General features: G+C 40.2%; 1 protein-coding gene across 1 annotated transcript in view; it reads left to right on the forward strand.

Annotated features, from left to right (window-relative positions):
• Positions 1-14,708, forward strand: part of LOC123758686 (transcription initiation factor IIA subunit 1) — a 74,411-nt gene that overhangs the window by 23,705 nt on the left and 35,998 nt on the right. The window contains 1 exon segment of the mRNA XM_069328807.1: positions 12,713-12,883. Coding sequence (XP_069184908.1) covers positions 12,713-12,883 — 171 coding nt within the window.

Below are 14,708 nucleotides of genomic sequence, written 5' to 3' on the forward strand. Positions count from 1 at the left end.
GACCATACAGTAGAACAAATAAACATATATATTGTTACAAATATACGGTATTCATATAATATTATAAATATATAGATATATATATATATATACAACAAAACAAGGCAAAATGGGAGTAAATAAACAAATTTGTGGCCACTGTAACAACTCCTTAAAGACGAAGGCAACGGGAATTGAATGTTATATCTGTAAGACTAGATTCCATTCGGCTTGTACAGGAGTGAGTAACACTATGGCACTGAGAGCTGGCCACTTGCTCTGGGTGTGTAAAAATGACCTGCCAGCTTGGAATATCCTAAAAAACTTTCTAGATAACATGACGCATGATCGGAAAACATCATTCATTGGAAGCCTACCAGCCATCCAGAAGGAGTGGGAAAGGAACAACAACAATTCTAGTATACAAGGGGCGGAGGCTATAGTCAGGGATGAAACTGAGGCTGAAACTCAGGAAGTTGTAAACTCTGACTCAGTAGTAGATGACAGTAAACTAGAAAGTGTAACATACAGCACTGACAGCTCGATAGGTACAGACACTACGACGGTTCCCGATAGAGCAATTCAGAACAGGACAGACTTGTGCAAATTTTATGCAAAGGGCATATGCAGACATAGATATGCTGGTAATAAGAAAGGATTAGAATGCAGTTACCAACATCCCAAAATTTTTTTAAATATGCTTAGGAAAGGTGAGTGTCGATTTGGATCAATATGTAGGTTTTTCCATCCTGACATGTGCCAAACCTCACTGGAGGACAGAAAATGCTATGACCTCAGCTGCCCACACTTTCACGTGAAAGGCACGAAACGCTACATAAAGAGTGGCAAGCAGGATAATGAATTTGGAGGAAACTATATAAATTTTTTATACCAGACCGACAGAGAATTCAAAAGCAGCAGCATGGAGAGTGTATGGAACTGGATGCCAGATCCACTTGCATTCCAGAATTACAGATACAATTACACACCGAAAGGGAATTACAACTACGACAGGCAACTGCCCTACAACAATCAGTACTGGTCAGAACAAACTCATTATGTCCACGCATAATGGGCTTGCCGAAAAAGTCTCCCATTCAAACTATCGCTAATAGAGTAACCTCATTCATCTTTGCCAACATACAAGGACTGAAAACAAGAACAAACAACAAAGTACAGTTCATAAATGGCCTCCTCACGGAGTCAAATGCAGTATTTGGAGCTTTCACAGAAACCCATGCAGGGAAATTGTTGGACAGTGAGATCTGGATTCCAGGATATAACCTATACAGGTGTGATAGGAAAATTAGGTCACATGGAGGAGTGGGTCTGTATATTAGGGAAGACCTTGTATGCTCGGAGCTCCTAAACGTTACAAATGAGGTGGTAGAGGTACAGGCATACCTCAGAATAAGAGTTTAATCCGTTCCTGGAGACGCCTCGCCTTCCGAAAACTCGCATTCCGAAGTTAATTTCCCCATAAGAATTAAAGGGAAATGAATTAATCCGTTCCTGACTACCCCAAAAACCCCACATCAAACTAAATTTTTATACCTAATTTACCTAATTCATCTAAATAAACCTACAAAACTGTGTTCCAGTTATTACTTACCTTGCTGTCGAGTGCTGTAGGCGTATGGAAGATGGCGAGGAGGGGGGAGGAGGAGAGGAGTTACTGTTTGGAAGGGGAGTCCCCTTCCATAATCACATCACATAACCCCATGCCTTGTAACACTATGGATACCACTTCTCTTTCTAAATTTTTCAAACCATCCCCTGCTTGCCTTAAACTCTTTCTTATCTGCATCACTCGTTGCAGGGGTATTCTTTAGAAGGTCTTCGTGCAACACCCTGGCTTTCTCACAAATAATGGCCTCCGAAACACTATCACCCCTCAACTCCTTGTCGTGTATCCAAATTAATAACAACTTTTCCACTTCTTCAAGTATTTGTGGTCTTTGTGCCGTTAATGTTCTTACTCCTTTTGCCACTTTAGCACCCATAATCTTATTTTTCTTCTTAAGTATAGTGCATATTGTTAATGTGGCTTTGTTGTACTGCCTACAAAGTTCAACAACACGTGTACCGTTCTCATGCTTCCGAATGATCTCTTGTTTCTCCTCTATTGTCATCCTCACATGAGCTTTCTGGCCTTTATCCATACCACTGGCTTTCTTGGGACCCATGGTGAGATATATAATAACAAATTGTATAGACAAATCACCAAAAATCCAACAAAACACTGAAAATCCGCGAGAAGAATTGATGTGGGGGTAGTCACTGAGCGCGAGACAATAATAAACTGAGGGGCGGAGGGGCGACGAACGCGCTAGGTCGGCTGTACGCGTATCAACAAACTCGCGTCCAAACTCGCCTCCCGAAGTAACCCTCGCCTTCTGAGACAAATTTTTGGAGTAAATACACCTCGCCTTCCGAAAACCTCGCATACAGGGACAATCGCATTCCGAGGTACCACTGTACTGGGATTAAAAATAGAGAAAATAAATTTAGTGATTATTCTAATATACAAACCGCCAGATGCAACGGCTGAGGAATTCACAGAACAGATAAACAAAATAGAGAATAGCCTTGATAATTTGGAGAACCCGATACCTGATATTATCTTCCTAGGTGACTTCAACTTGCCTAGTTACAGGTGGAAAATAGCAAACAATAATATTATACCAGGAAATCTATCGGGACCTAAACAACCACATATTAGAGAACTACTTAGATTCTGTGACAAATTTTCACTCAATCAGCAGATATCGGAGCTAACGAGAAATGAAAATATTCTAGATCTGGTCTTTACGAACAATGAAGACATTATCAGAGACATTACGATATCAGATACCACATACTCAGATCACAAGCTCATTGAAGTGCAAACGACCATCAATACTCAGAATAGACCTAAAACGTTGATAAAGCGAGAGGGGCTATTCAGTAAATTCAATTTTAATAATAAAAGGATAGACTGGGAGATAATAAACGGGGAACTTACAAACATTCCATGGGAAACTGTTCTAAGTAATACAAGTCCTACAGAAGGAATAGAAAAACTGACTTCGGAAGCGTATGAAGTCTGTCTGAAACATGTTCCTTTGAGGAAAGCCAGAAAGAGATCTAACGTAGAAAGAACGCAGACGACAGTATAAACGCAGGAAAAAAATAACGGAACTGCTTATGCAGACACGAATTTCCCGTCAAAGAAGGAATAATTTAAATAGGGAGATTGAAGAAATCGAGCGGAAATTGAAACACACACATGAAACTGAAGAAAAGCAGTTAGAACAGAAAGCAATTCAGGAAATAAAGAAAAATCCAAAATATTTCTTCTCATATGCGAAATCAAAAGCAAAAACCACTGCCAGTATTGGACCTATTCGTACAAGTGAAGGTTCATACACGGAGGATGACAAAGAAATTAGTGAAATCCTAAAAAAGCAGTATGAGGACATGTTTAGCACTCCAATAAACAACATGAAAGTGGAATATCCAGACAATTTCTTTATGCGGGATATTCAAACCCCTGTAAATATAACTGATATCAACATGAGCGCACTAAATTTTGAAAGAGAAATTGAAAACATGCCCATGTACTCGGCCCCAGGTCCAGACTCATGAAATTCAATATTTATAAAGAAATGCAAAGTGCCGGTAGCACAGGAACTCGGTATAGTGTGGAGGAAGAGCTTGGACACAGGGGAGATACCAGATGCACTTAAAGTAGCAGACATAGCCCCTCTACACAAGGGAAGGAGCAAAGCATTGGCAAAGAATTATAGACCAGTTGCACTAACATCGCACATCATAAAAGTATTTGAGAGAGTGATTAGGAGTCAGGTCACCAAATTCATGGAGACCAATGACCTTCACAACCCAGGCCAACATGGATTTCGAGCGGGGAGATCGTGCCTCTCACAGCTACTTGAGCACCATGACAAAGTCACTGAGGCATTAGAAGAAAAACAGAATTCTGATGTGATTTACACGGACTTCGCAAAGGCTTTCGATAAATGTGACCATGGCGTGATAGAACACAAAATGAAGTCAATGGGAATAACCGGTAAAGTAGGACACTGGATACTCAGTTTTCTGTCAAACAGGACTCGGCGAGTAACGGTCAACCATATAAAATCTAGTACAAGTGCAGTTAAAAGCTCTGTACCTCAGGGTACAGTCCTTGCACCGCTGCTTTTCCTTATTCTCATATCAGATATAGACAAAAATACAAGTCACAGCTTCGTATCATCCTTTGCAGATGACACAAAAATCAGTATGAAAATTACCTCGGCTGAAGACATTGAAAAACTTCAAGCTGATATTAATAAAGTTTTTGACTGGGCATCAGAAAATAACATGTTTAACAGTGATAAATTCCAGGTACTCAGGTATGGTAAAAATGAGGACCTTAAACATAATACAGAGTACAAAACACAATCAAATGTACCCATAGTAGGAAAACAGCATGTAAAGGATTTGGGAATAATAATGTCTGACGACCTAACGTTTAAGGAGCATAACCAAGCAAATATTGCGACAGCCAGAAAAATGATAGGATGGATTACGAGAACTTTCAAATCCAGGGATCCCATCACAATGGTTGTACTCTTCAAGTCACTTGTGTTGTCCCGTCTTGAGTACTGCTCAGTACTCACTTCCCCCTTCAGAGCAGGAGAGATTGCTGAAATAGAGGGAATACAGAGAACATATACGGCACGCATAGACGCAATAAAGCACCTAAATTATTGGGATCGTCTCGAAGCCCTCCAAATGTACTCACTAGAAAGAAGACGAGAGAGATATCAAATAATATACACCTGGAAGATACTGGAGGGCCAAGTACCAAATCTACACAGTAAAATAACAACGTACTGGAGTGAACGATATGGAAGAAAATGCAGAATAGAACCAGTGAAGAGCAGAGATGCCATAGGCACAATCAGAGAACACTGTATAAACATCAGAGGTCCGCAGTAAAATAACAACGTACTGGAGTGAACGATATGGAAGAAAATGCAGAATAGAACCAGTGAAGAGCAGAGATGCCATAGGCACAATCAGAGAACACTGTATAAACATCAGAGGTCCGCGGTTGTTCAACACCTTCCCAGCGAGCGTAAGAAATATTGCCAGAACAATCTTGGACATCTTCAAGGGGAAACTAGATTGTTTCCTCCAAGGAGTGCCGGACCAACCAGGCTGTAATTACTTAAGTGTAATTACCTAAGTGTAGTTACAGGATGAGAGCTACGCTCGTGGTGTCCCGTCTTCCCAACACTCTTTGTCAGATAACACTTTGAAACTACTGACGGTCTTGGCTTCTACCTCCACCTCACTTAACTTGTTCCAACCGTCTACCACTCTGTTTGTGAAGGTGAATTTTCTTAAACTTCTTCGGCATCTGTGTTTAGCTAGTTTATATCTATGATCTCTTGTTCTTGAAGTTGATGTAATTACCTAAGTGTAATTACCTAAGTGTAGTTACAGGATGAGAGCTACGCTCGTGGTGTCCCGTCTTCCCAGCACTCTTTGTCATATAACGCTTTGAAACTACTGACGGTCTTGGCCTCCACCACCTTCTCACTTAACTTGTTCCAACCGTCTACCACTCTATTTGCGAAGGTGAATTTCTTCGGCATCTGTGTTTAGCTAGTTTAAATCTATGACCTCTTGTTCTTGAAGTGCCAGGTCTCAGGAAATCTTCCCTATCGATTTTATCAATTCCTGTTACTATTTTGTATGTAGTGATCATATCACCTCTTTTTCTTCTGTCTTCTAGTTTTGGCATGTTTAATGCTTCCAACCTCTCCTCGTAGCTCTTGCCCTTCAGTTCTGGGAGCCACTTCGTAGCATGTCTTTGCACCTTTTCCAGTTTGTTGATGTGCTTCTTAAGATATGGGCACCACACAACAACTGCATATTCTAGCTTTGGCCTAACAAAAGTCATGAACAATTTCTTTAGTATATCGCCATCCATGTATTTAAATGCAATTCTGAAGTTAGAAAGCATCGCATAGGCTCCTTGCACAATATTCTTTATGTGGTCCTCAAGGGATAGTTTTCTATCTAGAACCACCCCTAGATCTCTTTCTTTATCAAAATTCTTTAAAGATTTCTCACATAATATATAGGTTGTATGGGGTCTATGTTCTCCTATTCCACATTCCATAACATGACATTTATTAACATTAAATTCCATTTGCCAGGTGGTGCTCCATATACTTATTTTGTCCAGGTCTTCTTGAAGGGCATGACAATCAGTCTAAATTTCTTATCCTTCCTATTATCTTAGCATCATCAGCAAACATGTTCATATAATTCTGTATACCAACTGGTAGATCATTTATGTACACTATAAACATCACTGGTGCAAGAACTGAACCCTGTGGTACTCCACTTGTGACATTTCTCCATTCCGATACATTGCCTCTGATTACTGCCCTCATTTTTCTATCAGGTCAGAAAATTTTTCATCCATGATAGAAGCTTACCTGTCACCCCTCCAATATTTTCCAGTTTCCAGAACAACCTCTTATGTGGAACTCTGTCGAAAGCCTTTTTTAGGTCCAGATAGATGCAGTCAACCCAACCATCTCTTTCCTGTAATATCTCTGTGGCTCGATCATAGAAACTGAGTAAATTCGATACACAGGATCTTCCAGATCGAAAACCATACTGTCTGTCTGATATTATATCATTTCTCTCCAGGTGTTCTACCCATTTAGTTTTGATTAGCTTTTCCAATACTTTCACTATTACACTTGTCAATGATACAGGTCTATAATTGAGGGGGTCTTCCCTGCTGCCACTTTTGTAGATTGGAACTATGTTAGCCTGTTTCCACACGTCTGCTACGATTCCTGTACACAGGGATGCCTGAAAGATCAGGTGAAGTGGAATGCTGAGCTCAGATGCACATTCTCTCAGAACCCATGGTGAAACGCCATCTGGGCCAGCTGCTTTGTTCTTCCCGAGCTCCTTTAGCATATTTTCCACTTTATCTCTAGACACCTCTATCCGCTCTATGTTGTTCTCTGGAATTCTTATTGTGTCTGGTTCTCTGAATATTTCATTTTGTACAAACACACTTTGGAACTTTTCATTTAATGTTTCACACATTTCCTTTTCATTTTCCGTGAATCTGTTTCCCATTTTCAACCTCTGGATATTATCCTTTACCTGCAATTTGTTGTTTATAAATTTGTAGAATAGGCCCAGGTTCTGTTTTACATTTATCTGCTATCCCTTTTTCAAAATTTCTTTCTGCCTCTCTCCTTACTGCTGTATAGTTGTTTCTCGCATCTTTGTATCGCTGGTATGTTTGGGGGTTTGGCCTCTTCCTATACTGATTCCATTTTTGTGTTTTGATGTGTGTGGATATGTGCGCCTGCAGGCCGCTGCAAGCAACAGCCTAGTGGACCACTCTCACAAGTCAAGCCTGGCCTCAGGGCAGGCTTCGGGAGTAGATGAACTTCCAGAACCCCAACAACCAGGTATCAACCAGGTTGGGTGACTACTACTCCTTCGGGGGGGACGGGGGCTGGTGGGGCAGGCCTCTTCTGCGGTCCATCGAGTCGTCTCAGAGTGGGTTCGCTTGGGCATGGTCGAAATGACCTCGCCCCTCAGGTGGGTTCCCGCCTGTTTCCAGTCCTGAAATGAGATTGTGCGGACCTCTGGTTCAGTTCTGGACTTATCCCATCTGAACCCTTAGGTTTATTGGCCATCCTTTTGGATGACTACTGTCTCAGGTCTGTCTTCTGTTGGAGCCGGGTTCTTGGATGGTGTATTGGCACATTCTGGTTCATCCGAGATTCAGGGACTTGCTCAGTTTTGTTGTGGATGTCAAGGTTACTGCTTTCATTGCCTTCCAATCGGCTTGAATCTGGCGCCCTCACGTTTCCACATGCTTTACTCGGGTCGTGGTGACCCGCTTGCTTCTTTTGGGTGTTTGGTTTCTGGCCTACCTCGACGACTGGCTGGTTTGGGTTCCCTGCCAGTCTGTATATCAGCTTGCCAGGGATTTGGTTCTTTCCCGGCTTGCTGGGTTCGGGTTCTTGGTGAAATGACAGAAGTCCCACCTGGTTCCCTCTCGGATTCGGTCTTGACTGGGTCTTATGGGCCGGTCGGCCGATCGGACAGCACGCTGGACTTGTGATCCTGTGGTCCTGGGTTCGATCCCAGGCGCTGGCGAGAAACAATGGGCAGAGTTTCTTTCACCCTATGCCCCTGCTACCTAGCAGTAAAATAGGTACCTGGGTGTTAGTCAGCTGTCACGGGCTGCTTCCTGGGGGTGGAGGCCTGGTCGAGGATCGGGCCGCGGGGACACTAAAGCCCCGAAATCATCTCAAGATAATCTCAAGATATGTTGGATGTCAGACAGCTTCTGAACCTAGCCCCCTCAGAACCTGAAGGGGCCAGATTCTGGCTTGTGGTCCCCGGTAGACCTAGAACTCCACCCACATCGACTGATGCAAATAGGTAGGGATATCCTTATCAGCCTGGATAGCTCTGGTAGCCTCCGGGACTCGCCCCAAAAATGGCGTTTCATTACATTCAACGCTGGTTTTCTTGTGCATGGGCAAACATGCATGAATATCGTGAGCTTTAAGATTTAACAAAGTACCAAATATAAATATTTGACACAAAAAAAAAAAATAAAAAAATTAATGTATACAAATTAATATTAAAAAATTAAAAGATCTGGGTAAATTTTGGTTTGGAAACAGGGTTCTTGATTTAAAAAGAAAATTATTTGGCAACATAACATTTGTGGGATTGCACAATAGTTTCAGATGTTGTTTAAACATACTGAATATGTACGAGGGAGTTTGTTTTTTATGTAAATAGGACCTGCCCTCCATAGAACAATGGACCTGTAGTTTCCTCTATTCTTATATACAGTATAATGGTTTTGTTAATGCTAACTGACTCATGACTTTTTTCAAAACGTTTCATACTGTATTTCATTCTATTCGTTATAGACTTTTCTATGTCCATGAATGTGTCACACCTTTATTTTGTTTCCCTTTTTGTTAACCCTTACACTGCTCAGGGGTCATATGGACATTTACACCCCTGTGCGCAAGAAAAAAAAAAATTCAAAATTTTTTTTTCGTCTTCTAAACATGTTAATTTGTGTCCCCTGAGCACGGAAAAAATAACAAAAAAATCGTAGGTGACATATTTTGGGCGCAATTGACCGAGGAAGTCTGGCAAAAAGTGGGCGTTGACAGAGCGGTCGTCAGACCCGGTCAGCGTCACCCGCGTTGACAGATGGGAGTTGCCACAAAGATATTATTACCTAATTGTTTCAATGTCTCCGATTGATTTTTTCTTAGTTTTTTTGCAGTACTATTATTCAATAGTGTGTATTGTAATATATTTATATAATAAAGGTGGTTAATAATCGCTATACTCAAAAGTGTGATGTGCATATTAGTGATTCAATTATTATGTTAATAAAACAATAAACAAATAGTTTTGCTGCTATTACACTCTATACACAGGTTATATGTAAGTATTGGCATGTTTTGGTCACCATAACGAACCACTAAGTTGGTATTGAGAGTCGAAAAGCAACGAGGAGTTACCGCCACACACCAGCCAGCCACTCGCTGCCACTCCCTCAACACACGCACTAAACTTTCTCCCCCAACAATACCATTTGTTGTGTTATTACACTATGTACAGACGTTATATATAAGTATGTGTATATTTTGTTCACCACAACTGTACAGCTAAGCTGATATAGTTAGTTCAGGCACTAAGAGTCGTCGCTATACACAGATGGCGGCTGGCGGCTCCCTCACTCATTCAACGTCACACGCACTAAACTTTCTCCCCCAACAATACCATTTGTGGTGTTATTACACTATATACAGACGTTATATATAAGTATGTATATATTTTGTTCACCACAACTGTACAGCTAAGCTGATATAGTTAGTTCAGGCACTAAGAGTCGTCGCTATACACAAATGGCGGCTGGCGGCTCCCTCACTCTTTCAAGGTCACACGCACTAAACTTTCTCCCCCAACAATACCTTTTGCAGTGTTATTACCCTATATACACATATTATATATAAATATCTACATGTTTTATGCACCGTAACTGTACACCTAAGCTTGTAGTGCGCCCAAAGAGCATAGTGGCCACCCTCTAAACAGCTAGACAAATCGTGCAGACGACGTCACCTCTGTCACCCATATGGCTCCTCCCAGCATAATCCTTTTGCTGTTATTACACTAATACACACATTATATATAAGTATCTACATTTGTGTTCACCATAGAGAACCACTGACCTGGTATAGTGAATGCAAACAATAACAGGTGGCCACACAGTCAGTAAACGATGCTGTCTCCCTCCGTCTCTCAGCATCACTCCTCTCACAGCGCTAATTATTACAACAATCCTGCTATTATCACAACCCTGGTTATTTATATCACAGTCATTGGTCATCTGTAATATTGTCATCGCTAAATAATAACAATTATATATTTATTTTGACATTTTTCGGCGATGCTGTGGTCACAAGCTGAACATCAATGCTGTTCGCTCATGCTGCGTGCGCCGGCCTTGGTTGCTCCAACAGTACTGTGCCTCTCACACCTGAGAATATTGCCCACGATTTTTTTTTAAAATGGCATCTGTTTACAAGAGCCCTGAGGAAGCTACTGTGAACCCCGTGTAGCCGCGGGCCATTTGAATCAGACTTGGCACCCTATGGCGTATATATACGCCATGCGCACCATGGGACATGTTACTCAGGGCGTATATATACGCCATGCGCAGTTTAAGGGTTAACAGCAAAGGTCTTTTATACTGATTTCATTTGGAATTCTTCTACTTTCATCACTGCTTTATATATATATATATATTATTAAATATGACCGAAAAAGTAAGATTACAGTAATAATTCTAACACAAATTTTCTCTTATGTTTCTTATTCGTGTTATTTTCGCTAACACGAAAATTTGTGTTAGCTAATAATAATTTTTCTCTATTAATAATATTACTTCCTGAAATAATATATTTTCTCTAATTTTTTCTTATGAAATGATAAAGCTACCCATTTCATTATGTATGAGGTCAATTTTTTTTTATTGGAGTTAAAATTAACGTAGATATATGACCGAACCTAACCAACCCTACCTAACCTAACCTATCTTTATAGGTTAGGTTAGGTAGCCGAAAAAGTTAGGTTAGGTAGGTTAATTAGTCGAGAATCAATTCATGAAAACTTGGCTTATTAGGCAAATTGGGCCTTGCATAGTAGGCTGAGAAGTGCGTTCTGGCTACTAGGTATGACATATATTATATATATATATACCTGTAATATATATATATATATATATATATATATATATATATTATATATATATATATATATATATATATATATATATATATATAATATATATAATATATATATATATATATATATATATATATATATATATATATATATATATATATATATATATATATATATATATATATATATATGACAGCCTATTGTCATATATATATATGACAGCCTATTGTCATATATATATATATATATATATATATATATATATATATATATATATATATATATATATATATATATATATATATATATATATATATGTCGTACCTAATAGCCAGAACGCACTTCTCAGCCTACTATTCAAGGCCCGATTTGCCTAATAAGCCAAGTTTTCATTAATTAATGTTTTTTCGTCTACGTAACCTACCTAACCTAACCTAACCTAGCTTTTTTTGGCTACCTAACCTAACCTTACCTATAAATATAGGTTAGGTTAGGTTAGGTAGGGTTGGTTAGGTTCGGTCATATATCTACGTTAATTTTAACTCCAATGAAAAAAAATTGACCTCATACATAGAGAAAAGGGTTGCTTTATTATTTCATAAGAAAAAAATTATAGTAAATATATTAATTCAGGAAAACTTGGCTTATTAGGCAAATCGGGCCTTGAATAGTAGGCTGAGAAGTGAGTTCTGGCTACTAGGTACGACATATATATATATATATATATATATATATGTCTATGTCGTACCTAGTAGCCAGAATGCACTTCTCAGCCTACTATGCAATGCCCAATTTGCCTAATAAGCCAAGTTTTCATGAATTAATTGCTTTTCGACTACCTAACCTACCTAACCTAACCTAACCTAACTTTTTCGGCTACCTAACCTAACCTAACCTAACCTATAGAGATAGGTTAGGTTAGGTAGGGTTGGTTAGGTTCGGTCATATATCTACGCTAATTTTAACTCCAATAAAAAAAAATTGATCTCATACATAATGAAATGGGTAGCTTTATCATTTCATAAGGAAAAAATTAGAGAAAATATATTAATTCAGGAAAACTTGGCTTATTAGGCAAATCGGGCCTTGCAAAATAGGCAGAGAAGTGCATTCTGGCTACTAGGTACGACATATATATATATATATATAATATATATATATATATATATATATATATATATATATATATATATTATATATATATATATATATATATATATATATATATTATATATATATATATATATATATATATATATATATATATATATATATATATATATATATATATATATATATATATATATATAATACACACACACACACACACACATATACATATATACATACATACTGTATGTGAATGAGTTTTTGTAGGTACGATTGACCTCAAATGACTTCTGCACAGGTTGATGGAGCAAATGACGAACCACTCTGCACACCTCATCCCAACACATGTTCCTCTGCTAGATTCACCCATCCGAGAGCATCTACCAGCAGTTTGAAGAACCAGCCTATTGTCACTGCAGATAAGAACATAATGGATGCGATACTGCTTAAGAGATTAAAGGCTACTCAGGTTAGTATTCACTTGGGAATTCTCAGTTTTAAGTATCATTGGGGATTTCTGGGGGAGCCCCTTGTGGCTCCCTGAAGCCTACTATGCTGATATCGTGCCAAACTACTAGGTTCATCAGTTTTTTTGTTTTTTTTTTTGCCTACTGGGGACCATGAGCCAGAACCTCGCTTTCCCCTTAGAGAGGTGCAGGAAGTGGTGGCACTTACGATAAAAGTTCTATGAAATTATTTGTCTGATATTACCAAGGAAGGCACCCAGAAAGTGCCAAAATAAAACAAACCACTGCTGATTATTAATGAGACTGCAGTCCTCAAGGACTGCCAAAAGAACTGTTTGAACAATGTAAGCAAACTATTGAAAATTCACAAAAATAACTCGAGCTCATTTGCCCCACCTTCTTCCCCCTTGTTTGAGGAGAGAAAGGAGGCAGCCCAGGCCAGCTGGCTGCTCCATCCTCGGTTCTGTTGCCAGTAGTAGCACTACTTAGTTGCTTTCTGTCACTCTGGTTCCGGTGTCCTGTGTTTAGCTAAGTAGTGGCTCTGCCTTTGTGGCTGTTCCTGTGCACTTTTGTGCAGCATGAGCCAGGAGTAGACAGCATTTGGAGCTGCTTGTGCTCAGAGCTATGATTCCTTTGTGCTCCTTTAGTGCTGCCAGGGTTATCTTCCCTGGGGTGTTCAGGGTGTTACCCCTCTGGAGATCATCACCCTAGACGAATCGGTTGTCTTTGACTGTTTTTTTCTCGGGTTGAGTACAAATTTGACTGGCAGGGCACACTGAGGTTCACACAGCCTTGACCGGCGCATTGAGGTCGGCCTTTGCAGCCATGTGATAAGGCCTATGTTGGCCTACTATTCTCTCCTTTATACAGATGCTATCTATGTATAATTTCAAATTATTGGAGAGCCTATGATATTACATTGTTTTTTACTGGTATCTGTATAGCATTCCCAGTGCCTGGGCATACCTGTAGGCTTTGGAATGCCTCATTTGATTTAGTAGTAGTCCCACCATATCCACTCTAGTTTCAGGTGAGTTTGAGGGTTGTATGCTGCCCATGTCACGTGTTGGCATACAGTCTGTCTGTCTCCGCTTGCTGCCTGTTGGTGGGTGGCACCTGCGGCCCTGAGTCATGGTGGGTGGGCTTGCTCCTTTCATGTTGCTCTCCTTCTGACCCTTCCAGTGAGGTCTTCAGGCAGCAACCATTTGCTCATTGGACTCTTAGGTTGCAGCAATCTGGGCTGTTTGCCTGGTTGGTGTTTAGGTTCCCAGATTTAATTCTGGAGGTATTGGTTAATTCACCAACTGGAGACTTGAAGTTGTTGGTTAATTCACCTGTAGTTCCAGCCGCATCTCCTCTTCCTTAACTGTTGGGCTTGGTTCACTTTCTTCTTGCGTCTGGTCCCATAGTTTAAATTTCTTGGGGCCAGAGTTGGATTTAGCTTGGGATAGGGCTTAGTCAGCTCCATGGGCAGCCACATCTAATTCAGGTGTGGAAGCAGGTAGGCCTACTGTTCCCACCAAGACTTCTGGGTACTCCTTACATGGCCAGCCCTCTTTCCTTTGAGGCCTCTTCCTTGAACTCTGCTTTTCTATCCTGAGCAGTAGGTGTGGATGTCGGGTCTGCCCCAGAGCCCTCTGTTGTGATTTCCAGGGCTTGGGGGAGTTGGTTGTGGGTTCTTGGCCATTTTGAACCCTCTATTGCCTGTCATGCCTTTTGCAGTGTGTGTTTTGGCCCGGGGAGGAGGGGGGCTATTTGTTTCGGTACGTTGCAGCTCTTGTCTGGATTCAAGCTCATGGGTCAAAGTTGCCATTTTGCATGTGCTTG

This window comes from Procambarus clarkii, chromosome 22, assembly GCF_040958095.1.
Source record: "Procambarus clarkii isolate CNS0578487 chromosome 22, FALCON_Pclarkii_2.0, whole genome shotgun sequence".
NCBI lineage: Eukaryota > Metazoa > Arthropoda > Malacostraca > Decapoda > Cambaridae > Procambarus > Procambarus clarkii.